This window comes from Gracilinanus agilis, chromosome 1 (genome assembly GCF_016433145.1).
Source record: "Gracilinanus agilis isolate LMUSP501 chromosome 1, AgileGrace, whole genome shotgun sequence".
Classification (NCBI taxonomy): Eukaryota; Metazoa; Chordata; class Mammalia; order Didelphimorphia; family Didelphidae; genus Gracilinanus; species Gracilinanus agilis.
Window position 1 is genome coordinate 163,142,800 of NC_058130.1, and position 27,070 is coordinate 163,169,869.

General features: G+C 36.2%; 1 protein-coding gene across 3 annotated transcripts in view; it reads left to right on the forward strand.

Annotated features, from left to right (window-relative positions):
* NTRK2 (neurotrophic receptor tyrosine kinase 2) overlaps positions 1 to 27,070 on the forward strand; it is a 404,681-nt gene that overhangs the window by 61,829 nt on the left and 315,782 nt on the right. For all 3 annotated transcript variants that reach the window (XM_044658576.1, XM_044658568.1, XM_044658583.1), the window contains exons 4-5: positions 6,191 to 6,259; positions 10,274 to 10,428. In XM_044658576.1, coding sequence (XP_044514511.1) covers positions 6,191 to 6,259; positions 10,274 to 10,428 — 224 coding nt within the window. The remainder of the gene's footprint in view (positions 1 to 6,190; positions 6,260 to 10,273; positions 10,429 to 27,070) is intronic.

Sequence of the window (27,070 nt, forward strand, 5' to 3'; positions counted from 1 at the left end):
TCAGACTCTAGCTTTAAGTTTCACCTTTAGGGAGTGATACTTAGCATGGTGTTCTTGAAGTAATAGATAGAGGATATCACTTATAGAGTAATCTCTTTTAGATTACATTGACCAAATATTTAGGACATTTGTTTATTGTGTGAGAACAGTGATATTATAAAGCAAAATATTATAACTTCATTCATATTTTGTAGGAGTCAAAGAAGATGATGCTCCTTTGAAAATGAAGTTTATAGCCTTAATATATGAAGTAGAAAGTAAACAGTAAGATAAGACCAAGGAACTTTATTAACACATTTCCTCTGAATACTTTTTGGCAGCTGCTCTGCCATCAGTTTGCCTGCACACATCTGATGCCTGCGTAGGTCTTGATAACATAAACAACAGATTAGCTGGATAGAGGGAAAAGTCAGAATGCTTTAATACAATCACTTAAGTGTAATTAATGGCCTCAGTAGTTGGGTTCTGGCATTTTCATTGCAACTGACCTTAGACCCAGATTACTCAACAATGCCATTTAGCTCACTGTTTTGCCACACACATCACTTTTTCTAGAGTCATGATTTATAAACTGAGAGACCTATAGCTAACAGTAGTGGGCTTATTCCTTCTGCTCACCAGTCAATACACTTAGCATCATGGCGGTTAGAAAAGACTTTGAAGCTTATTGAGTGAAATGGCTTCATTTATGTGACTTTCTCTAGGACACATAACTATTAAGTAAATGAGGCAGGATTCAAACTCATGTCTTTCTTACCTTAAGCCCAGCCCATCTTCCTGATGCTATGTTTCTTTGTTTAAATACTATGATTAATCCCACAGTGTATTTTTCCCCCTCAGCAACATAAAACAGAATGACTAGAGTAGTAAAATATATTAAGAGATTATCTTTATATGACTAAAATGAATCTAAAAGACCTACTCACACCCCTTCAAAGAATTTGATTTTTAAAGCAGAAATTTTAGATAAGAGAGACATATATCAAGTTTCCTAAAGTATGTCAATAGGTAGAAAATGGAACATTTTAAACCTCCTCCTCGTTCTCTGTATTCTTCCTCCTCCTCCTTCTCCTCCTCCTCTGGCCTTCTCTTCCTCATCTCACTCAAGCCAGAAGTGCCATGACCACTCACAGACCAGGCACTGATAGGATTGGTGTGGAAGCTTTCACTTGATCTGTTTTTCTCACCCAGGACAATTTGTTCCTCCTTAGACAGCCTGGTGGCCCTTTGTTCCTACGGGATCATGGCACTTGTCATTTAGTGATGACACCTTACCAGTTTTAGTACTGAACTCGAGCTACTCATTAGCTTCAGCTTCTACCAGGAATTGGGATTACAGGCATTCACCAACATTCCCAATAAGCTACAAATTCACAGAATAAACTACAAACATTCTACTGATAATAGTCATTGTTTTCAATTATATGAGGAAGTAGGAAGCAAGATTTTAAAAAAAAGAAGAAGAAAAATGATGGAAAACTAATGTATATACATGATACTGTAAGATTAAAAGTTAATATCCAAATACTTCAAGTATTATATTTTTATAAGAATTTACTAATAATAACTTGAATAAAAGAGCAAAGAGAGTTACCCGGACCAAGAAAAGCAGGAAGAGAGAGCCCCAAAAGTTTGGGTCTCAGCAAACTTATTTACAAAAGGACTCAAAGTAGGGAACATAATTCAAGGAATTCTGGGAAAAGTAAAGGAATTCTGGGGAAAGTAGTCCTGAGGTACACAATTCTATTTACATAATACAAAATGTTTTTCATTGGTGAAAACAGCATAAAAATTAAATCTCTATTAAATCTCTTAAGTTCATGAATGCATGGATCTCAGTAGCAGCCTTTGGGTTTAGGTAGGAGAGCGGAAATAAATGGGTTGATTTCCTCAAAATACTATAAAACTCCTAGTGGACAGGCACTATTTCTCCATTTGTCTGTGTGTCTCCAGTGCTTAGCACAGAGCTATGAATCTAGGAGAACCCTAATAAATACTTGCTCAGTCAGATTGGAGACCTCATGCCACAAATTGGACTACCACCCCTGGAGAACTTTGTAAGGTGGTGTTTCTTGATATGGTGAGGGGAAAATGAAAAGAGCTGTTAGTGGAATGATTTCTTCTACTTAACAGTACTAGTCAGAGGATTTCATTACTGATTTGAAAATCACTCAGTAAACATTTATTACACACTTACCATATGCTAGGCACTGTGCTAATAATGGCTGAGGATGCAAAAATAGGGAAAAGTCAGGCTTACCCTTGAGGAACTTAGCATCTAATGGGATTTACAACATACAAATGTGTGTGTGTGTGTGTATGTATATATATATATATATATAACGCAGAAACACACATATGTATACAAACATATACACAGAGGGTAGCTGCATGGCACAGTAGATAGAATACCAGACCTGAAGTTGGGAAGACTCCTCAGCCTGAGTTCAAATCTGGTCTCAGACACTTACTATCTATATGACTCTGGGGGAAGTCATTTAACCCTATTTGCCTTAGTTTCCCCTTCTGTAAAATGAGCTGGAGAAGGAAATGGAAAAAATAGAGAAAAAAAACATTCTAAGTATCTTTGCCAAGAAAACTCCAAATGAAGTCAAAAAGAGTGGGAATGACTGAAATGAGTGAACAATAAAAACCTGTTTATAGGATAAATAGGAAATCATTAACAAAGAAGGTGCTAGAATTAAGAGGAGTTATGAAAGGCTTCCTATAAAAGATAAGATTTTAGCTGAGATTCAAAGGAACCAGGCAAATCTGTAGGTAGAGTTGAGGAGAGAGAACAATCTAGGCATGGGGAACAGACAGAGAAAAAGACCAGAGCTAAAAGTGTTGCATTTAAACATTTTATTCTAAGTTATATTTTAGAGGAATAAAAATTGGAATCTTTTCTCTCTCTCCTCATCCTTCTCTTTTCCATTTCAGCTCTCATGTTTGGCTTATTACAGTAATTGGCCGGGGCATTTGTAGTCATACTTACTTTCAGGATGTCAACACTCCATGTAGATAAGTTGATACATTCTTCTGGTCACTGGAATCCATGCCAGAACCCCAAAGCTCAGGATAACTTTAATGATTATGAATAAAGCTAGTGATTCTGTTTTAGAGAGATCTTTGAGAAAGTGCAGATTAATTAGCTCCTTAGCGAAGCTATATAACCGAACAGTAAGAGGTTTGTGGCCCCTCTCTCTTTCCTCTCCTCTGTCCCATCTCTCTTTTTGGCTATAATAATAAGTATAGTTCACAAAAGTCCTATCATACTTTGACCCATAATATTAATCTGTGCTGTTCTTTGGCAACTCTGCAAAATGTGCTCTTCCTATGGCCTGGTGTTCTTAGCAAATAGTAGGAACTTTAGGAAAAAGCAGTGTTTCTCCCTTTTCTCTTACTTTGTTTTTTTAACCATTACTTTTTCTTTCTGGGAAGGGCCTGTTTCGGGCAAAGAAAGAACAATTTTTAATGAAAAAAATTGTCTCTTTCCTACAAATCAAGAAAAAGACAAACAGACTTTTCATGTTCATTTGGTCAAAGGAAAGTTCTTCTTAATTCATTTTTTTAAAGAAAGAAAAGGTTTATGTGAGCATATTTTACAGTTTTCTTTTGGATTTATTTTGGGTGGGTGAATATTTCACACAAAATTTGGACAGAGAAGATGCAAACTAACTAGAAGAGATATATAGATATATGCTAGGATACTGGGTGGTGGTTTGAATAGTATAATTATAGAATTAACTGGAAAATGGGCACACCACCAAATTTTGCCTATTCAAAAACTTAATATAAGGTTAGCATTTGGACTTCATATACCTTCATTTAATGAAATATTTAAGTCATCATTTTCTTTATGCCTCTCCTGCAGAAGTGGCCTGGATAGTTAGTAGCTTAGTATTTATAGACATAAGCCACCTGTTAGCATCTGTGTTTTATCACTTTGTAGGAAATTCTTGATCCAGACCACCAGTATCTAGATAACATTTACTTTATCATAAAATCTCAATTGGCTCTAGTAGCCATCATCTAAGTAACTAAACTTGTATCAATGCCAATTCATATTTGGAAGGGGTTGTTTTCTGAGGCATAGGGCCCAGATAGAGTCAGGAAATTATTTGTCCTTAGAGGCATTCAGCAAGACAGAATTCAGGTGGCAGAGTGGATAGAGTGCCAGACTTGGAGTCAGGAGGACCTGAGTTCAAATATAGCCTTAGACACTTCCTAACTGTGTGATTCTGTTTGCTTAGCTCATGTTCTTCTTCTTTGAAGATCTTACTAGGTCAGGAAGTAAGGGTTACTTAAAAAAAAAAAGAAGCATACAGGCAGAGTAGATAACTACTTGTGGGAGATAATTTTGCCTTGAAAAAGGATGCATGGAGGAGCTGTATTGAGTTGGATAAGTCCTTCAAGACCTCTTCCCATTCTAAGGGTCTAATAAGGTATTCAACATTTCTATAATCCACCAAGTTCAGAGCAGAAAACAGATGCTAAGAAACCAAGTGGCTTACCCAAGTGTATAGGTAGTTGGATAGAGAGCTGGGCTTACAGGAAGACCTGGCTTCTAGTCCTGCCTTTGAACCATTCTGACTAGGTAACTCTTAAGCAAGTCAGTACCCCAGACAACTCTTGAAGATAAAAAGGCTCAGGGTAAACATTTGTCAGGGATGTGCTGGAGCTTGCTCAAACTGTTTCAGATGACAATTGTTAAATTTTCAGTGTGAGCATTTACACTTTAAAATCAGCAAATGCTACAAAGAATTAGGGAGAGAATTATTGTCCTGTTGATTGTCTAGCCTTAGGAAAGTGATGGTTAATAATATAAATTAATCCAGAGAGCTTGTTAAATATTTACCAGCACACCGCTGGTATTCATTTATAATAGTTGAAGGAGTATCCACATAGAGTTCTTGGTATTGATGAAAAACAGGTCTGATTCCTTTTCTCTAGCAAAAAAATAATTGGGACTCTGGGCTATTTTAGTACATGACTATTTGCTTTTTATAAACATTATTTACTTATTTTTAGTTAATTCTTATATTCATTAGAGACCTAAATGTTGGACATATTTTATATGAATCAAAACTTCAGATTCACATAGTCGATAAGGAGCCAAGGCTAGTGTTTCAAAATGTATTCCTCTGGATCCTATATCCTAATCATGGGAGACGGAATCTAATGGAACAAAATGAATTTTGAGGGGAATGTTCCCATGACTTCAGTTCAGTATTTATCATAAAAATCTTCATTTGATTATGGATGAATACCAGTAGGATACATTGTCAGAAGAGTTCAGGAACAAATCTAGGGTCAAGCATTCACAGATGCATAAACTGTTAGAAATGATCTAGGCCAGGACTTAAACTTTTTATATATGATTCCTTTAGCATCAGTTTCCTCATCTATAAAATGAAGGTATTAATTAAATAGCCTCTGAGGCTCCTTCCAGGTCTCAATCTGAGTTCCTATGATCCCCTTTTTCCTTAGAGACATATGCCATATTTAAATAAGACCTTGGAAAATTCTATGTATGGAAGTACTCTGTAAGTGTTAAATATAAGTGATGTTCTTAACTTAATATATTTACGTCGAGTTAAGAAAGAACACTTTCTTTAGATTCTTCTCTTATTTCTTGAGGATTATTGCTGATATTTATTAAGCTATCTAAATAATTTCTTTGTTTACATAATGTATAATTAGAAAATCTTGTACCTTTGAACTACATCTCCCAGCATCCCTTTCCTCTTTCATCCCCACCTTGCGTGCTTACATATTGTATATAGTTTGGTGTAACTCCGCCTCTTGCTCTTTTTTTTTCATCACCCTGGCTGGGTTAGCACCCTTTTTACTCCACCAGCTTTTTATTTTAGTTATTAATAAATCTTATTAAATATAATATTTGGAGTATTTGGATATTAATTTTTAATCACACACTAGAGATGAAAAAGCCTTTTTGGTATAAAAGGAAAAGGCAATAAAGAATGGCAGCTTTTCCAACTAATGGGATGGAATAGAGGGAGAGAATTTTATATATGGTCTTTGCAAATGAAATAAAGAGTAGATTAGACATCAAGAAGCCATTTCAAACAGTTAAGCAAAATATTCTGAAGTATCACAAGTTTGGCATTTTAACCTTGAAATGTATTAACACTTTAAACTCACATTAAATTGTTTTGATTTCTTTCAGCAATTTCACCAAGAACAAATTGACAAGTTTGTCTAGGAAGCATTTCCGTCATCTCTTCTTATCTGAGCTGTAAGTAATGAGTTGTCATTTTGGAGGGGCTTTTTAAAAGGGAGGGCTGCTTACCTTTTTGCAAGGGTGGGGCAAGTGGCTTCCTAGAATTCTTGAATGGCAAGACAACTAAGAGACTATTGAATATTTGTCATTTGAGAACACTGAGACCTTGAGAGGTGAAGGGACTTCATACTGTTGAGCAAACCAGAGAAGGGGGCATTGACCAGACTACTTAGATTGTTGGGAGATCTTTAAAGGTATCAGGTTCTCAAGTTGTTTTATACCTGTTCCCTACATGTAAACAAACTTAATTTTCCCCACACCACCTCTCTCTGGTGATGCAAATATTCCTAGGAGTTGTTAAAATTAAAAACTGGTTAGTGGCAATTTTGCCTTTGTGAGTCTTGGTACTAACATATGTACTATGAGACCTGGCTGGAAAGTCCCACTCATTATTGAGCATCTCCAGTGAACCATGTCAAGATGGTGTTGTCTTTCCTCAGAGCTTGCAGCTCTGTGCATATTTATCAAAAGGACTCTCATTCTGTAGTATCTGAGGATTCAACTGGTTATTCTTGATGGTTTGAAGGGTTTTTGTGCCTTATTTTTGGGTGGGAACAATTTCTGTTGCCCTCAGGAAGGGATGTTATGTGTTGTGTATACTATGGCATTTGAGGCTCTTGACAGGCTCGGGTGCTCTATGTCTACTTTTGGGGACCAGAAAGATTTGTGAGCTGGTTCTATAAATAATACCACCTACAAATTGCCAGAAATGCAAGTTTGCTTGCAGGCAAGTCTGTCTCCAATTTCATGTGTGATCTAACAATATTCTGAGAGTCTAGCCTCATCTATGAGTAGAGGTTCAATGTTGGGGAGTACCTTTTAAACTACTTAATTGATATGTGATTCTATAATTTCATTGGAGCAGATACTCCACTCCTGCCATGACACAGATTGCAAGACCTCATCCAGTACTATTTTTATCCATTTTTTCCCACAGCAAAATGAATAAGAGACCTTTGTGGGGGTATATACTCATATGATACTTGGGGATTGCACAGTCATCCATATCTTTATTAAATGAATGAATGAAAAAAAAGCATTAATTAAGCACTTACTAAGTGCCAGCCATTGTGCTAAGTGCTGAGTACACAAAAATTATAAAAGATAGCCCTGCCTTCAAAGAGCTTTCATTCTAATGGTGGAAGACAATGCATAGGGGCAGCTGGGTAGCTCAGTGGATTGAGAGCCAGGCCTAGAGATGGGAGGTCCTAGGTTCAAATCTGGCCTGAGACACTTCCCAGCTGTGTGACCCTGGGCAAGTCACTTGACCCCCATTGCCCATCCTTACCACTCTTCCACCTATGAGCCAATACACAGAAGTTAAGGGTTTAAAAAAAAAACAAAAAAAGAGAAAAAAAGGAAGACAATGTATATGAGAAGAACCAAAGAAAGGAGTTTTGGTCTGGGAAAATGGAAAGGGCATTAGGTCTCAGGTCCATTACCAAAGGTATTGATCTAAATGGGAGGGAGCAGGCCGCCGGGGCACATAGATGGTAAGATGTCCTTGATGGCTGTTTGGATAGAAAAAAAAACTGAATCATGGGATATTGTGAAGGGTCAGCCAGCAGGTAGAGTAGGCTAAATGGGCTAGTTTATACACACATAGCCACCAAACAACTTGAATGGCCATTTGATTACCTTCCCCAGAAACGAGGATGTGGACTCAAGAAGAACTTGTGTATGGACTCTAGGTCTCAAGTCTTGTGTGGAGGGTTCTGGTCCAGGTGAGAAGGAGCAGGATAGCACAGGAGACAGATGTTGAGATGACCTAGATGTCTGGTTGAATGGATGGACTGGGAAGTTGAAGTAGGGTCTGTAGTCCAGGGCCAGCCAATTGATGAGTAGAGTAAGTAGGCTAATTTATTGGCAGGCAGTAAACTCATTCACCTTCCTTTCCTATCCTGCATGTTCTCAACATTTTTTTTAATGCCACTTCTTGTATACAAGTTGTTTATGGTAACAAATCAGTTTGCTTATGCCCATTGTGTGCTTTTTTTCCATTGCTTTTTGGGTTGTTCATAATTGCTGTTTTTTTGAGATCATGCCTTTCAAAAAAAGTCCTTGAAAAACATTTCTGTCAGTCTTCTCTCTCTTATTCTGAATATTATGTTTGTTTCTTCTTTCCATGAAGAGTTTTGACATGCAAATGAAAAATAGAAGACTCTAATGATGTATCAATTCAAAAAAACCTTTTTCCTCCCATGTAGGAATTTATGGCTGTATACTTAAGAGCATATAATGTTATGTCTAGGCCACAGCATATGGTGAATCTTGTTAAGGGGAAAAAAGAGAAAAATCTATAACCTTTTGGGTTATTTTTCTGAATACCTGATAATAATTGCAGCCTATTGATAATTCTCTGCTAGGATTGAGAGAGACTAAATTGTTGTTCTTATTTTTGTCATTAATTATCTGAATGTCTTTTCTACATAAAATTACTCTTCTGTAAATGGTAGTAAGTAAAACAATAGAAATATGGTATTGTCTAAGGAGAAAAAAGTTTGAGGGACTCACAGTTCTTTGAAAGAGAGACAAGAAGCAGGCTCAAGATATCATCATTATTTTGGTGTTTTCCTAAGATCGTAGGATCATAGATTTATTAATGAGTTGGATAGGACCTTGGAGGCAATGTAGGCTGCATTCTTCATTTTACAAATTAGGCAACTGAGACCCAACCCATTGAACTGACTTGCCCATTATCATATAAAAAATGACTTACTTATAGTGCTTTCAAATTTGTAAAACTTTACACATGTAGACTCTCATATGGATTTTACAAAAACCATATCAGTTAGATGCGCCATTTTCACAGTTGAGAGCTTAAGTGATTTGTCCAGGGTCCCAGAGCTAGAAAGAGGTTAAGGTAGGATTTGAACCCAAGTCTTCCTGACTCCACAGCCATCACTCTTACTGTGATACGCCTTCCCCTCTTGGTGAGGATATTCTTCTCTTTTGAAGGCTTTTGGGGAGGGAGAGAAGAGAGCATCCCCAAATAAGTATTCCCTTGATTTGCTGCTTAAAAATATTATGTGATAAGCTGTGTTGAGTGTATAACCTTTAAGGCCACAATGGTGTTTTATTTACTCCTTTTACATAGCTGCTGGGGGAAAGGGGAAGTAGCTAAGGGAAAAAATAACACAAAACCACAAGAAAAATCTTTAACTGCTTATTTACAATCCTCAGTGGTCTATTTAAAATGAATCCCATTTATGGTAATGTGACTTTAAATGAGGCCATTTTAAATGGTTACTTTGGAGCTGTCTAACATTAACCACAGGGCTACAGATTTGGGTAGAGAGTAGGGTTTAGCCTTCATCTCTTCATTCACAACAGTGGCTTTTAGATTGGGTCATAAGAATCTCAGGACTCCCTAGAGGCATCATCAAAGTTTTGGTATTGTTTTTCCCTTCCAAGAAAGTATGGCCCTGGTGGGGATGTTTCATTAGCATTTGTTAAATCCCTTCCCTGATTCTCCAATGTTCAAATAGGAGTCCAGGTTCCTGACATGAAGACTAATTCAATTCTTTTTTACCAGCATTGATGGAATATCTTCTAGCGATTAGGTATGGCTGTAAATTCTGAAGATGCAAAGATTCAAATGAAACAGCTCAAAGAGCCATTATAGAAACCTCGCCTTCAACAATTTTTAATGCACCTACTTGACAAAGCAACGCAAAGGATTTCTTTGCATTATGATTAAAATTCTTGGGAAATAGAAGAAAAATAATGAACTCAATTGAAGGGGCTAAGATGAGCTAGGACAGTGAAGTAAATAATTTCCTCAACATTAAGACTTAGTTCTTTTATTTGCAATGTCTAGACTGCCTTCGTTCTATGTAGATAGTACACTGATTTCTAAAAATTGCTGAGAAGGAAAAGCAATACAACTCAGTAGGGCTCAGCGTTTTATGAGTGCTAGGGGAGTTAAAACAAAACTTGACATAATTTCCTTTTTTTCTTTTCATTTAGTACCTTAGTGGGCAATCCATTGAAGTGCTCTTGTGACATCCTCTGGGTCAAGACATTCCAAGAGATTAAATCCAGTTCAGAGACTCAGGATTTATACTGCACAAATGAGAACAACCAGAAGATTGCTCTGAGAGACCTGAAGATACCCAACTGCGGTAATTAAACTTTCTGTCCAGTGCTTGTTAAATTTATCTTTCCTTAGGCTTAGCTATCTTGATATGAGAAGGAAGGAAAATAGATTTGATTATTGTAATTAAAAATGTATAGAGTATGATGATGATGTCTTTAGGAAATTAAACATTATTGGTACCCTACAGAGAAATTAGCTAGCATCGACATAGCGAGGCATTTAATATAGACAAAAAACAATATTGAGGTTGGTGTAAGGTCGTGCTAAGGGAACACTGGGTGACAGAAGGGAGAGCATGGATAAAGGCAATTCAATCCAGCCTGAGCACTCAGACTTGAGCGTTGTGTTTGATGCCTCATGTCCAACTGATAGGACACTGGACCTACTCTTGCAAGTGCAGTTTTTTTTTCACTTATCTGCCCTTAAACCTTCTATTCTAGGCATTCTGATTCCATTAGACAGCCTCTCCTCTTACCGCCCACCTCCCCCTCACAATAATTTGGAGTCTTTTAAAGGAGCAACAATTAAATCAATACATGCAGAATCCAAACACCTAAGTCATGCACACCCACATATGTGTGATTTGATTCTAGCATTCTTGAAAAACAAATATTTATTGAGCATTATAGTATGTTACATGGAAATTGGGCTTCCTATCTTCAAAAATCTCCAGGGAAGAAAAAGTATCTCAGGAGGATTCCATTGAATAAATTTAAAATCTTAAGAGTATTTCAGGGACATAGATTTAGAAAAATCAACACTTTAGGGTAATAAGTTATATTTTTACATGAAAAGATTTTATAGTCTAATGGGACTTATATATTTATAAACTCCTGAGGAATGTTCAAGGAGGAGTGCATGCAAGACAGTGTACTATATGTGCCTTGGGAAATAGAGAGGAGTTAAAGAAATGGGCCTTCCCCTTAAGGAGCTTGCAAAATAAGTTGGGGAAATAAATAACAAATATTTGATTCTTTGTTTTTATCAGTTCTAATATAGGGATTTTAAACTGTTTTTTGGTGTGTGTAATAGAGTTCTTTGACAATCTGGTGGTCTATTGACTACCTTTCAGATTAGAAATTTTAAATAAATGAAAAAATGTTTAGTTTTGACCATAAGTTAGAGAAAATAAATATTTAGATTTTCCTTCTAAGTTCCCAGACCTTCCAAAGTCTATCTATCCATGGACCATAGGTTAAGAACTTCACTTCTAGAGTTTGAAGAGAAATTTTATTTCAAAATAAATCCAGAATTGTATGTTTATATTTGGGAATATTTACTCTGTGAGGCTGTAATGAAAACTAAAGAAAAGGATGGCCTCTTTCTAAATGGACACTGGGAGTTTTCTTTAGGCTTTTCTGCCAGAGGTTAAAGATAAAGGGTTGACCCATGCTAACATCCAGGGGCACCTCCTCCTAATGGGAAGAGTGGGCATTGTTTATCCTGGCAATTTGCCTCAGCTTTCTTTAACTTTTAACAGCTTATTTTCTGACTCACACTATAGTAGTTATTCTCTACTCTGATATACTTTGAGCTAGAAATTGCCTAGAAGTTTAATGAGTTTAGTGTTGTGTCAACTGACTTTTTAGTCAACTGCCCAGATTCCTAACATTTTGTTACCACCTTTATTGTGCAGACCACTGAGAGGAAAAGAGGGAGGGAAATGGCATTGTGGTCCCAGTTTCCCGAGATGTCTTGTAATGTGGTAATAGGGTTCTGTTCATGTAGCAAGATACACTTAAAAAGAGTTTTACAGATATGGTCCTGTCATTTGATCCTAACAATAAACCTGTAAGGTTGGCAGTGAAAAGTAGTATTACCCTCTTTGGGCAGATGAGGAAACTTAGACTCATACTCAAACCTGCCTTGTCTCACTACCAATCCCTCTATTCCATGATGCCCATTTTGCCCCAAGTTCACAGTTTGATTTCATCCTTGAAGTTGGGGAAAATGTATGTATAATTCTCTTTAATGTTTGTTATTCAGAGGCCATTTTGTTACAGAGAAGGGAATTGCTAAATTCCCCCAACAAATCTTTCTCTCCTATTTTTGGAAACCTCTAGGGAAGGAGAATGGACTCAGGGGAGGATTCCAGTGAATGCATTTAAAATCTTAGTACATCTTGGAATTCTGCTAAAAAATTAATAACTTAGGGAAGTGATTCTCAAAATGTGATCTGGGAGTGCATGGGATTCCTTGAGTGTCTTTCAGGGGGGTCTGTCAGATCAAACCTATTTTTATAATAACTTAAAGACATTTTAGTTTCATATAATGGAAAGTGACAATAAATGTAAATCACATGAGTAAGAACTTCTTGGGGTCTTTGATAATTTATAAAAATGTAAAGGAATCTTGAGACCAAAACATTTCAAGAACCACTGATTTAGGGTCATAGATTTGAAAGAAAATATTTCCATTTAATTAATTAGTAAATAATGGCACATACAACACAGGTATTCTGTATGTGGAAACAAATTGCTCTCCCCTTGAATGAACACTTGACACTTTCCATCCACTCTCATTAGGAATATGTATTCTGAATTTTCAGTTAGAAAATGATGCTGTTTGATAGAGAAGTAGAACTAATTCAGTGTTGGACTTGGGAGTGAGGAAGAAAGAGGTTCAAATACTATCTCTGACATTTGCCCTGTAACCCCTGGGCAAATCAGGGAGCTTCAGTTTCCTTACTTGTGAAATATGGGCTTTTTAGCATCTGTGGTACCTACCCTGCAGAGTTTTTGGGAGGTTTAATGAAACAAAATATGTAAAGCATCTTGCAAGCTTTAAAGGACTATTGAAATGTGAGATGTTATTATTAGCATCCACATTTATACAGAAGTATTGCCAGTGTTCACAATTGTCAGAGGGAAACTCTATAAAACTTAATGTACTGTGTGATTTGGCAGGCTCTTTTGTCTGCCTAGTGTCTGGGTGTTCTAGATCTATTTTGTGTTTCTATTCTTCATTTGGTTTTATCAGTTCCAGCTTTGATACTATATAGAGAGACCATATAAATTGGCCAGTGATTACTTTTAGTATGTGGATTTAAATTCTATTTACCAAACTTCTTTGTGGAGAAAATCAGACATTAATATGCAGAAAATTTCCAATCAGATTACAGTGGTGGATCCCAGAGTAGTTCTATCTAGTTGGGCATTTTGCACATTGTAAACTCTTAAAACTGCCCTAAGGTTCTGTTTCACAGAGTTTGTGAACTTCTCAGTTTGTCCTTCATGATGGCAAAGTTAATTTGCTGTCTGTCTGTGCTATTTTCTTCACAACTAATTTATCACAAGTATATATTTTTAACATTTTCAATTTAAATATTTTTTAATTAATTTTTATTTTTCAGTGAACAAAAATTGATTTTCTTTCCTCTCTTCCCTTGTTAAAAAAAAAAAAGAAAAATGAAGCCCTTGTAACAGATATGCATATTTAAGCAAATTCCCTCATTAGCTATGTCCAAAAAACATAGTTGTCATTCTGTATCCCAAATCCATCATCTTTCTTTGCCACAAATGCATTTTTAAAACTTTAAATTTAAATATTTATTATTAAAATGACTTATTTTTTAGAAAACAAGAATCAATTTTCTCTCTTACTTTCCTCCATAGGGGAAAAAAGAAAAATAAATTATTTTAATAAATACACACACTCAAGGAAAACAAAGTCTCTCACTAGCTGTGTCCTAAAAAAACATAGTCATCATTCTACACCCCAAGTCTATCATTGCCTATCATTGCTTTGTCAAGAGGAGGATTACATCTTTCATCATCAGTAATTTGGAATCATTGGTGGTTGTTTTATTGATCAGATTTCTAAGAGCTTTCTAAATGGTTTATTTTCACAGTTCTTATTATTGTACAAATTATTCTACTGGTTTTGCTCACTTCACTCTGCACCAGTTGATTCAGATCTTCCAAAGTTTCTCTAAAAATAGCTCCTTCTATTACATTTATCTACCATACTGTATTCTCCCATTTCCTGAATGGTAGCCACTCCATTAATTTTCAGTTCTTTGCTGCTACAAAAAGAGATACTATAAAGATTTTTTGTTTTTATTGGTCCTTTTCTACTTTCTTTAATTTTCTTTAGTGTCTAGATTTAAGAATAGTATTGCCAAGTCAAAGGGTATACATATTCAGTGCAAAGCTCCAAATTACTTTTCAGAAATATTATATCAATTCACAGCCCTACCAACAGTGCATTAATGTGCTATTGCCCCACACCACCTCCCATATTTGTCATTCCCCTTTTTTTTGGTGAACATTGCCAAAACAATGGGAATAAGGAAGGAAGTCAAAGTTACTTCAATTTACATTTTTCTAATTATTAGTGAATTGGCACATTCCTTATAACTTTCAATGAAAGTTAGATTTCTTTCTCTGAAAACTTCCAGTTCATATTCTTAAATTGTTCATCAATTGAAGACTGGCTTAATTCTTATAGAATTAAGAAGATAGAATAATGTGAATCATTATATATCTTGGAAATGATACCCTTATTAGTGAAATTTGCTGCAAAGTTTTTTTCCATTATCTGCTTCCCTTATAGTTTTGCTACATGGATTTTATTTATTCAAAACCATTCTTAATACTATGTTATCAAAATTGTCCATTTTATATTCTGGGAGCCTTTCTATACCTTGTTTGATCATTAATTCTTCTTTTATTCACAGATCTAAAAGATAATTTCTTGATCCTCTAATTTGTTCAAGATATCACCATTATTATCTAAGTTAAAAGCTCCTGTTGATAGACAAACCTACACTGTTACAAAATTGGGGTTTTAAAAGATATCAGCAGGATGAATAGTAAACTGAAAGCAGCAATGTGAAATTTAATTGAGATAAACATAGAGTCCCATACTTGACTTCAAATAATAAGATTTACAAGATTAGGAAAGGGGCAGGGATAGTCTAAAAGTCTTGTGTAAATGACCTAGGGTTTCCATTGGATTATAAACTCAGTAAGAGCCATTGGTGTGCTATAACTCCTAAATGAACAACTTCCATCTTGCACTTCATTAATAGAATTATGGTATCCAGAGTTATGGAAGTAGTAGTTCCACTTTATTCAGTCCCTATCAGATCACAACTGGAATAATGTATTTAGTGTAACATGTCTCTTTTTCAAAGCAGCTCCAGTTGAAACATGGCCAAAAAGAGAGAGACTGGATGTTGATATGGGTTTGGGTATGGAAATTTAAAATGGTACCATTTGAGACTCAAAAAAAGAACTAGAGTTGTTTATCCTGGAGAAGAGAGGATGTGTGGGTGGGAATATGGAATATAATAGCCATTTTTAAGTATTTGATGAACTGTCTGGTGGAAGAGGGATTAGTCTCAGTAGTGTGTGTTTATTGAGTTAAATGATATCTAAGATCCTTTCCAACTCTGACAGCCAATGATTTGGTGACTCTGGATGTTGTTCTACTTGACCTCAGAAAGTAGAACCAGTCCCAGTAAGTGGATGTTACATGGAGGAGGACTTCAGTTCAACATAAAAACATATTAATAACTAGAGCTGTTGCAAAATTTGACCATGTTTTATCCCAGGAGATACTTAGTTTCCATTCCCCAGAAATCTTGTAGCCAGAATTCATGATCTAGATAAGGGTCAGACTGGATATCCTCTGTGATTGCTCTTTCTAACCCATAATCTATGATCTGATGAGTCTAGGTTTTGGCTGAATAATTTAATGGTTTTAGCTAAGTACTAATACCTTCCTCTATTAAGGACCCACTAAGCCTCTTCTGATGCATCTCTACTTTGTAACTGTGATTCTGAATCATTTTGAATTGTATAATAGTGGAAAACAACCTCTGACAAATTCTTTGAATCAATAAAGGTTTCAAGTATGGTCCTAGTGGTAATCTGCTGCATTTGAGGACAATCTTAGTTAGATTGTCTTAAAAGGCCTATTCCTAGAAGATTGACCACCAGGTAATAAAGTTAGGGGACACAAATTCAGGAGAACCACCTACTAAAGATGTGGAGAGATTGTAATCATAGATCCTTGAATTATGTAATTAGTCAAATAATCAATAAGCATTTATTAAGTTTTTATATGTTCTAGGCCCTGAGCAGATGGAAATTAAAACAGTCCTTTCTCTTAAAGAACCAATATTACAATGGAGGACTATTATTTCATTTGATCCTCACAGCATCCCTGGAACAAGTACTGCTATTATCTCCATTTCACAGATGAAGAAACTGAGGCAAACTGAGGTTAAATAACTTGCCCAGGGTCTTACAGGTAGTAAAGATCTGAAATTGAATTTGAACTCTAGTCTTCCTGACCATCCTCTTCCCCCCACTTCTTCCCCACCAAACCTGTTGCTCTTTTCACTGTTACCTAGTTGCCCATAAACAATATTTTGGGGAGCAAAGGCATTGGCAGTTGACAGCATCATGAAAGGCTTCATGTAGAAGGTGGCACTTGAGCTGAGTCTTGAAGGAAATCAGGGATTCTGAATCAAACAGACATGTTCTTTTCCCCGAATTAGTCAGGAATTTATCGTTTCCCCCGTACGTGCTAACTAGCTCTCTATATTTGTCATCCTCAAATTTTGCTAGGTTATTACAAGTCTCTTCTTTCAATTTTTAAATGCCCTTTAGAGCCTGAGGGGAGAGTTAAGCTGTGCCATTCTCATTAGTAGCAGTCAAAAACACCTAGACTACTTTAAAATATCCACCTCCCACAGAGAATTGTTGTAAATTTATCCCTGTAGAGAAACATGTTGTCATGTGTTTCCCTAAAAGGCACTTGTGAACCTTAAAAAACTTTATTAATCATAAAGCAACAAAACATTTTACTATAAAATTTCAGTGTCAATTGAAATAATGGAAAGCGATTAACAATGCTTGTTCAAGGACTTGCATTGAATTAAACTTTTTTTTTCTTTTCCTTAAAGAGTGAAAAAAATTTTTTTTCTGTCCCTAAGACTGCAGTGAGGGAATGAATAATTATAAATCCGTACTGGAACAGAGCAGGTCTTTACTGTTTCTTCCACTTTGTTTAATGGAGATGCTTATTAGATAGCATATTTGTGAAGTGGCTCACACAGGATTTCATTTAATTATGTATTTAGGAGTAAATCTTCACATCAAAAAACAATGCTTCATTTTCTTTATACTTTCACTTTTTTGAGAGAGTGCTAGGTAGAGCAGTGTGTGCCTGGAGGCAGGAAGATCTGAGTTCAAATGTGGCCTTTGACACTTACTAGCTAGCTGAGTGACCTTGGGCCATCATTTAATCTTTGTCTGCCAGAGTTTTCTCAGTTGTAGAATGTGTATCATAATCTCCCAGAGTTGTTGTGAGGATCAAAAGAGATAATATTTGTGAAGTGCTTAGATTCAGTGCCTGATGTATACATAGGGACTTAGTAATGCTTCTTTCCTCCTTCTCTCCCTAACTTCCTTTTTCCTTCCCTTTCTTTCTCCCTTCTTCTCTCCATTTTTCTCTCCCTTCCTTGCTCTATTCCTTCCTTCCTCCCTCTTTCTCTTCCTTCCTCCCTTCTTTTCTTCTTTCTTTCTTTCCATCCTTCTTTCCTCCATTCCTCCCTTCCTTCCTTCATTCCTACCTTGGGCAGCATAATGTATAAGGTGATCTCATCTGAAGTGAAGTTTACAAATATATTTAAGAAAGCCATTAATCCTCCCCATGGAAGAGCTATTCTGGTATCAAGGCAATCTTTATCACAAAACCATTTTATACTCAGTTGAATATACTCTATGTTACAATAGCCCCATAGTGATTAGAAGGATGTAATTCAGTGGGTGGGTGCAGTTTCAGCAGTTATATTTTAAACAACTAGCATCCCTTTGAGAAAAGTCAGCTATAAATTCAGTTTAGCCTCCTTGTTATGTATATTACATTCCTTAAACTTTATAGTATTTAGGGATTGAACCTCCGTAGGCCTTTACACACATGCATATGCATATGATAGTAGAAGTCTATTCATAGGTATTTAAACAAAGAGACAAGTTCTTTTGGATTAGATGCATTTTTCAAACTTAAAGTTTAATTTTTACCCCAAACTATACAGTATCACTGTACAGTACAACTTGATAACTTGATTCCACCCTTCTCTGGGACTTGAACTCAGATCATCCTGAATCTGAGACTTCTATTCCCTTGGCAGTGAGTTTCATACTTTTAGTCTCAGAATCCTTTTATACTCTTCAAAATTATTGACTCCTACTAATGCGTCTTTGTTTATGTAGGTTATATTATCAATATTTATTGTATAAAGAATTAAAATGTTAGTAGTATTTTGAAAGTAGTTTTAACCTTGTCTGTTCTCTGAAAAGTGGTTCCTGAGAACCACTGCCCTATATCATGCTGCCTCTTAACTTTCTCTTTAATACATTCATAAAAAGATGTCATTGTTTTGTCTGGTACCAAGGAAATGGGGCTATGGGACTTCAACTCTGTTTGTATTTATAGCAGACTAATGAGAAACATGATTTTGACGAATCTTTTGGGTGGAAGTCTCATTGATATAAATAATATTGTTGCTTTCTTAGACTTTTAGGCTGAGGATAACTTGGTTGATACTCAGAGGTCATGGCTACAGCAGGCAAAAAAATAAGGTTCCTCCCAAAGAAAATTTCAGATTATTTCAAATGTGTGACAGAAGCCATAGTCTGAACATTAAGCAAAAGCAGACAGTTCAGGAGCATAGATATAATTGTTCTATTTTGCTTTTGTTGACCATATGCCAAATAAAGTATTTTTTTTAAATCAGCTCACTCATATTCTAATTTTCTACTTCATAAGTTACTTGGCTTTTTTTTTTCCTCATCAAACTAGTCGCTTAAGCTAAGAAGGCTCTATAAAAGCTAACAAAAAGAACCAGAAAGGCTGTTTGCTACTTTTTCTTAGTCCAGGAAACACTTAGCCAATACTTTATGTAGCCAAGTATTCATCAGCCAATTCTAAATAGATCAAACACATTCCAGCTTAATTCCTGGCAATGGAAAGGACCATAGTGATAGAGTTCTTTCCTTCAGGTAAATAAATTGGAGGAGATATTGAGAAGTCATAACAGAGTTAAAGAGGTTATGGATTTTTAATGTTGTATTTTAAGGAGAATGAAGCAAAAGATCTAAATGTTTATTTGTTTAAGTTCTTTACATTGGCTCCAACATTAAGGAGTTAAGAGATGAGGCATAGATAACATTGTATAAATTATTTAAAAAAATTCAAAAGCAAAGGCATTATCCCATTATCCAAAAGACACAAAACTTCTCTTGATAATTTCCCCTACATGGAATGAGGAGCCAACACAGAGGGAACAGACTATCACTGTTTCAATAATTTGAAAGATAAATGTAGCTTGGACTTGGTATTAAATGGAGATGGAGATCCTTGTGATTTCATTGCTTTAGGAAATTCTCTGATGCGTAGCCCCTTCTTCTAATGCAGATTGGCACCTTCTTTGAGATGTAAGAGTACTGAGTATAAAATGTTTGCCCAGGGTCATACAGTGTAAGTCAGAGGTGGACTTGAGCTTAGGTCTTCCTTGTTTCAAGACCAGATCTCTATCTACCATGTGGTGCTGCCTCACTTGAAATTAAATACTAGGGGGAAGAATAAATTTGCTATATTGATAACCAAAACAATATGGACTGTTTGGATCTCAGCTTTCATATTGATTTAAAAAAAACCTACAAATAATGGAAAATTGGAACCTTCTCTGAAATAATTAAAAGGTGAAGGGAAACAGAAAGACATATAATCCAAAATAAAATAAATGTCTAAAAATAATATCAAATGATGCTTTCTCTAGTGCAGGGAGGGGAAAAGGGAGTTTCCTGGGAATTTTAATGTAATAAATAAAATTAGAAAAAAATATATTCTGCCATTTTTAAATGTTTACATATCTATGTTTAAGTATAACTCTATTATCAGACATGGCATTTCGCTTCAAACAAAATAATAAAGTCATATTCTGAGAAACTGAGTGAAATAGATATCTAGTCTATCCACTTCTGAGTCTGCTTAATTACCCCTTACCTTAGTTCCAGTCTTTTTGGGGAATGAATTGCTTCCTTCTTAAGTTGATATAAAGGATCAGAAGAAGCAGAAGTGCTCTCTCTCCTTTTTAAAAAGATACATTTTTATTGATATTTTTTGTTTTCCCATCAATCAATTTCATTCTCCATTTTTCTCCTCATCCTAGAGGACCATTCCTTATTCCAAAGACTTTTTTAAAAAAATAATTAAAAGAGAAAATGATAAAATAGAACACATATTTACATATATAATACATTGCAGTCACCTCTCACAAAGAATGGCTACTTGATCTTGGGCAAATCATTTAAATTCTCAATGCTCTAGGAACGTAACTTGCAGGGGAGGCACCTATTATATGTCAAGCACTGTGCTAATAAGCACTTTACAAATATCAAACTTGGAACATTAGACAAAACCTTGGGCATGTAAGCTTTTCTGAATGACGAGTGTAAATTTGGGGTATTTCTTTTCACCTCAATTTTGCAGATGCTCATGGCCTGATATTTTCATCCCAGCAGAGTCTTTCCATTTTTCGTGCACATTGACAGTTCCCCTATTCCCTGGCTATGATCATTACCTTTTCCTACATAGGGAAAAAAAGCTTTTTCAAAAAATTTGTTTCCAGAGTCCTATTAAGTGTTATCCTAGCAACATTCCCTGGAATGCTTCCTATTCAGGATGAAGTACTAGAGCTATTGTATCTCTTAAGAACATTCTGCAGTTAAACACTTGTAGGAATGTTATGGCAAGCAGGGGCAAGTAGATTTCTAGTGGAAAAGCCCAATTTTAGCGCCGACACCAGGTACACAATGTGGCAATGCATGTTCTCTTAACTTTAGTTATCTATCTCTCTGATTATGGATTCAGAAGAGAGAAAAGAGTGGTGAGCAGACCTGTAATTTCACTAGCATAGGGGACTCCATAATGGGGAAATTCCCCCTACCAATGGAGGTTGCCAACTTTCATGAAACAGTCATAGAGGTTGCCTAGAGGAGAGGTATCAGATTCTCTGTCATGGGCTACAGAATTCCTGGGTGTAGTTTTAATCAGATGAAAATGTAATTGGGAAATATGTAACAAGATAAAAATACAACACAACATAGATAATGTTAATTTGTAGTTTTCTAAGTCAATAAGCTACATGCAGAGATCTGATTCTATTTGAATTTTATACCACTGGCTAGAGCACTAATAAATTCAGTGATTTGTCCAGGGTCACCAAGAGAGCATATTGTCAGAAGTCTGATTTACGTTGTAGACTTCCTGACTTTGAAAAATCCCTGCTTGCCTATCATCTCTTACAGGCATGATCTGAATTCTTCCTCTAAAGAATCCTTTCTTCTTTAAATTTTCTCTTCTCTTCCTTCAATTAAATTCAGTTCAAAACTTCATAGACTTACTTTAATTACCATCAAGCCAATTCTTATAAAGGCAGATGGGAAGGATATTTATCAGTTAACAAATTGGAAGAGAATTTTAGCAGTCATGGAGTTCAACTGCAATATTTTCCAGATGAAGGGACTCTGGGCAAAAGAGAAAGAGTAGCTTGCCCAGGTCACAGAGCTGGTATGTGTCAGGGGCAGATTTTGAACTCAAGTCTTCTGGGTCCTGAGGCTGGTTCTCTGTTCACTCTAGGACATTACCTCTGATTATACTTCATAAATGGTAAAATTAGAATGTTTAGATATCTATCTCCTTCCTCATTTTAAAGATGAAGATTATTATAAGAAGTTGATAATGGGATGACAAATAATGGTATTTTACTATATTTGGATATGGATCATCGCATATATATTGTATTGTATTGGAACTGGGGTGAGCATCGACGTATAATGGAAAAGACACTGGATTTGGAGATAGATCAGGTTTGAGTTCTGAGTTTTATGCAGGAGTTTTATGACATGGGCCAAATCACTTACCCTCATGTTATCTCTATAGTTGGGGGTAATAATATCTGCCCTGCTTAGCTCTAAGAGTTGCCTTGAGGAAACACTTTTCAAATATCAAGTAAATGTAAATTATTGTGACAGCTTTTTGATACAACAGTATCCCTGCCACTTCTTCAGTCTCTCTTTGCATCCCCAGCACCCAATATAGTATCTTGCACTTAGTAGGTTCTTAGTAAATACTTGCTTGTTTGATTGAAGTCTAGCATAAGGTATCAGGAAAATCCAGAGCACGAGAAAGAAAACGCTAAAGTGCCTATTTGTAAGGTGAATTTACTCATCTTCAAAAGTAAAATTTCATGGACTACAAAAGTTATCGTCCATGATGCTTATTTTTGGGATCATGTTACTGTAGAGCAGAAGGCTCCAGAACTACTGCTTGGGCTTTTATCATGTACTTGTGCCAATTTCAAATCTTATTAGGCAAGGAAGTGGTGCCTGGCAAATGATTCGTCCTGCCTTTTCTTATTAATGCCTCTCAATTCATTTTTATTGAACTAATTAAACTTAGAGTGATATTTCAAGTACAGATTTTTTTTTCATTACTGAATCTTAAGCCAGCACATTAATGTTGAAGAATTAGGGTGAGTCAGATGCTTACTCATTTGTGGAAGACTTTTCATTTAAAAAATTCTGGCTTTGCCAACTCTGCATCAAGTTTCCTTTGGAAACTGTAAGGGCAGGATGGTACAATTTTGCCATGATTAAAAATAAAACAAACAAGCTCAAAGATTCCCCTGGCCCCTTCTCATTTCCTCTCTCCCTGCCCCTCCTCCCACCAAAGGAAGCTGCAGAAAAAGAAAACAAATTCCTAGATTGTGGGCATGCCATACCCTTGCTATGGCAAGCTTGAGACTTAACCTAGAAAGGAAAAACAAATCTTGCCTCGGGCTTTTAAAAGGCTAAGCTCAAATTTGAAGATAAAAGTAAAGTTTATGCTTTTGTGTTCCTTAGTAAGGATGTTGTGTTGATGACCTTTTTCTCCCTGGGTTTTCCTAAACTTTACCATCTTGTTTTCAGTCAGTTAGATCTCATTCTGCTAAAAATAAGTAAATTGTTCACTTTGTAAGCAGTAGACCAGTATGGACATTTTCTAATTCTTGCTTTGGAACCTATATGTTATTAATAGACTCACTCCTGCTTTAAGCTAAGTAAACTGGAGTTCATTAAATCTTTCTAGGCTACAAGTTAGGGGCTTCTAGGTTCCATGTCGACACAAGAATATGTTCTACTTTGGCACAGAACCCAGGATAGTGTCATGGTACCCTCTAAAATATATCTTACTCTGGTACATTTTCCTGTATTCTCTATAGAAGGAAGAAGAATGGGGGAAATCCAGGAAAATTCATTGTATCTAAACAGAAGAAACTCTACTGCAGGAATAGCCTAGCTAGTTTAGAACTGCTGCCAATCAGTGATAATATATAGCACAGAGTCTCTTGGAAGGCTACTTAAATGATAAATTTAAATAATTATTGCTCAGATATAGTGTGAACAGCCTAAAACATCTTAGAGATGAGGAATATCTAGGAAAACTGCTGCATAAAAGATAATGTTAAAGAAATATATGACTGGAAGAAAAAAAAAGAAGAGCTGGTCAATAATGAGAATGAGGGATAACTGCTGGACAGGAAGGAAACAAGCATTTATTAAAGCACCTACTAAGTGCCAGGCACTGTTCTAAGTACTCATTTGAGCCTCATAACAATCTTGGGAGGCAGGTGCTATTACTATCCCCAGTTGAATAAATTGAGGCAGACAGATGAAATAACTTGTCCAAAGTCACATAGTATTCCTATTTGAACTATGATCTTCTGAACTTCTGCTATTAGCGGTGATGAGGCCACTAAAGCTGCCTGGACAGCTCCCAAACTCCATTGTCATTCATCTAATGTGAAGAGAATTCAGGGAAATCTAGAACTTTGGATAGATCCCCTGTGGTAGAATTATGGGAAGGCACACAGGACAGGTAAACATGGGAATGTGCATGCTTAGAGGGAATGCTTAGAAGAAACCTTTTTGAGTATTGGAATATGATGGCTTGACCACCAACATCCTTTCAGATATTGCCAGCTTTCAGCTTATAAGAATGTGAAAGTGAAGGCTCATATAAAGCCATATGTTATGTTAGTGATGATAAATTAATTGTCCTTTGGTCTGTATTGTTTTTTCTAGCCTCTGGTTCATGCCTTCCTTAACTGTTATATCATAGTAATTGTGAGACCTGTCAGCCTGAATGAATCCATTTCAAAATTGTTTTTATTCTGTACTCAAGTTGTAGTTTACTTGGCTGCTATGACTTGGTATATGATTACTTTTGTTTTGACTTCTCTTTCATTTAAATAACCTCTAACTCTTTGTAATTTTGAATAATCTAGAAACCCAAACGGTTCCTAGAATGATCTGTTTATGCTAGCTTACCAGAGTGAATAGTGTTATTAAAAAAAAAGAAAAGCAAGGTTTGAAAGGTACAAAGTGAATGTTTATTTCATTTTCTGCAGTTGGAGAAAATAGCTTGCTTTCTTTTGCAAATGAACTTGTTCATTTGGGGGTACAAACACCCTTAAAATAACTTTCCTTTTGGGTGCTAATGCAACTTTATTCATCATATAAATGAATGGATCAACAAAGGAAACTATGATTGAGAAAGGCATTCATTTAGTGCTTACTATGTGCCAAGCCTATGCTAAATTCTTGAAATCCAAACAGAATAGTGACATAGCCCTTGCTCTCAGGGATCACACAATCTATTGGGGGAGACAACACAGTATGAAGTTTTGCTCTAAGGCACATGGAAGTACAAAGGGTATAGCTACCGGGCACATTTCAAGGCTCTCAGGTCCTTAGGGTGCATTGATAAAGCCAAGGATCTTGTGGCCAGGTGAATGGAAATGCCAGTGGGTCCTTCCTATGAGAAGCTTTAAGACTAGTGATTCCCTGCTCATTCAAGAATGTGAATGTCTGTGTCTGGTTTGCAAGGATTAGGAATGGCTAGTGGGCCCAAGAATATGAGTAGAGACTTTCTCTTCCCTCCCATAGGGATGGGAATGGAGGGTCCAACATCAGCCCAGAGGCACTGAAGAGAAGGGGGAATAGGCAGTTAGGCTGAAGCTTAGGTAAGGCTCCCAGTGTACCTGCTCCTTCTAGGTGCTGGATGGGGTATGTTCGATTAGGTCTTTTCCTTGAAATATCTGTCCTTATCCCCTTTGATCTGTCTGTAGAATTTGGCATTCCTGATGTTCTGAAATAATGTCTTCCTTGGAGTTTTTGTGACACTTTCATTTCCTGCTTCTCTTCCTTCTTGTCTGACCACTCCCCAATTGCTTTTTTTCTTTCTTGGATTATGAATGCCTCTTAGCCATAGCATTTCCCTAGAATTTTGCCCTGGGCCCTCTTTTTCCCCCTTTATTCCTTCTCATGAAGAATCCTGGCATTTTCCATGACTTCTGCTATGTACCTGTTAAAGGCACCACCATTCTTTCCAAGCTTCCATATATATAACCATGGTGGTGTCCTTGGCCCCTCACTGTCCTTTACCCCACATATTCTGAATAGGTTGCCACATCATATTTTTACTTCTATTCCATTTGTAAAAATAAAAAAAAATACTGGGAAGCAATTATCTAAACTCTACTGACATTTACAGTATAAAGTGGTAAATCACAAAATGTCAGGGTCCTGGCATGTCCCAGTTCTTCCAAAGGCCCAGTGCTTATGTGTCACCCAGATATTTTGAGTCAAATTACACAGACCCCCACCCCCTCCTTAATAGGGGAATGGTCTTTTGAACACCTCTTTTCAGAGGGGATGACGAGAAAAGGTCTTTTTTTTTTAAAGAAAGTATACTCTATAAAGTAATGATCAATTCCATATATGGTAAAAGTCAAGGTCATCCGTGTGGTTTCAAAGCCAACTGAGATATTATATTATCTGGACACCAGCCAGGTTGCTGGACACATGCACACATCTCCCCTTGGCAAAGATATCTTGCCGGGGCATTTTGGAGGATTTTTCTTGTGATTTTCTTGTGAATCACAATATGATTATTGATTACTGATTCTCATACACAATTATTCAATTAATTAATAATTGGGGTTATTCTTTACAATGTATTTTATTATGATTATAATTTATTCTAATAATGACCACTTAAGAGGATTAAATGCAGAAACCAAACACAAAAATATTAGTAAAGCAATATATCCTAATTTAAACAGTTTAACTGAGTTATCTTTTAGACATCTCTCACATATGATCCTTTCTCAGTATTCACATAACCACTAGCTTAGCTTAGGTCCTTATTACATCTTGTCTGGGCTACTACAAAAGCTTTCAGTCTTTTCTTTCCAAACTGCCCTCCTCAGAACTGCTAAAATAATCTCCCTAAAGCACAAGCCTAACTGTGTCACTTCTCTGTTTGAGAACCTCCTGTAGCTCCCTATTGCCTGTAAGGTAAAATGCAAACTTTCTCAGTGTGCTTTTAAATCCCTTCATAATCTGACTCTAGTACATCTTTCCAAACTTAAGGAACATTTCTCTTTTATGCACCTTCTTTTCTAGGCAAACTGGGTTTCTTGCTATTCTTTGAATCTGGCCTTCCACTACCCACCTCAGCTATTTCACAGATAGCTCCTTCCCCCACCATCTAACTAACTCTCCTGCAGAACAAATATTTTCTAGTTTCCTTTAAGACTCAGC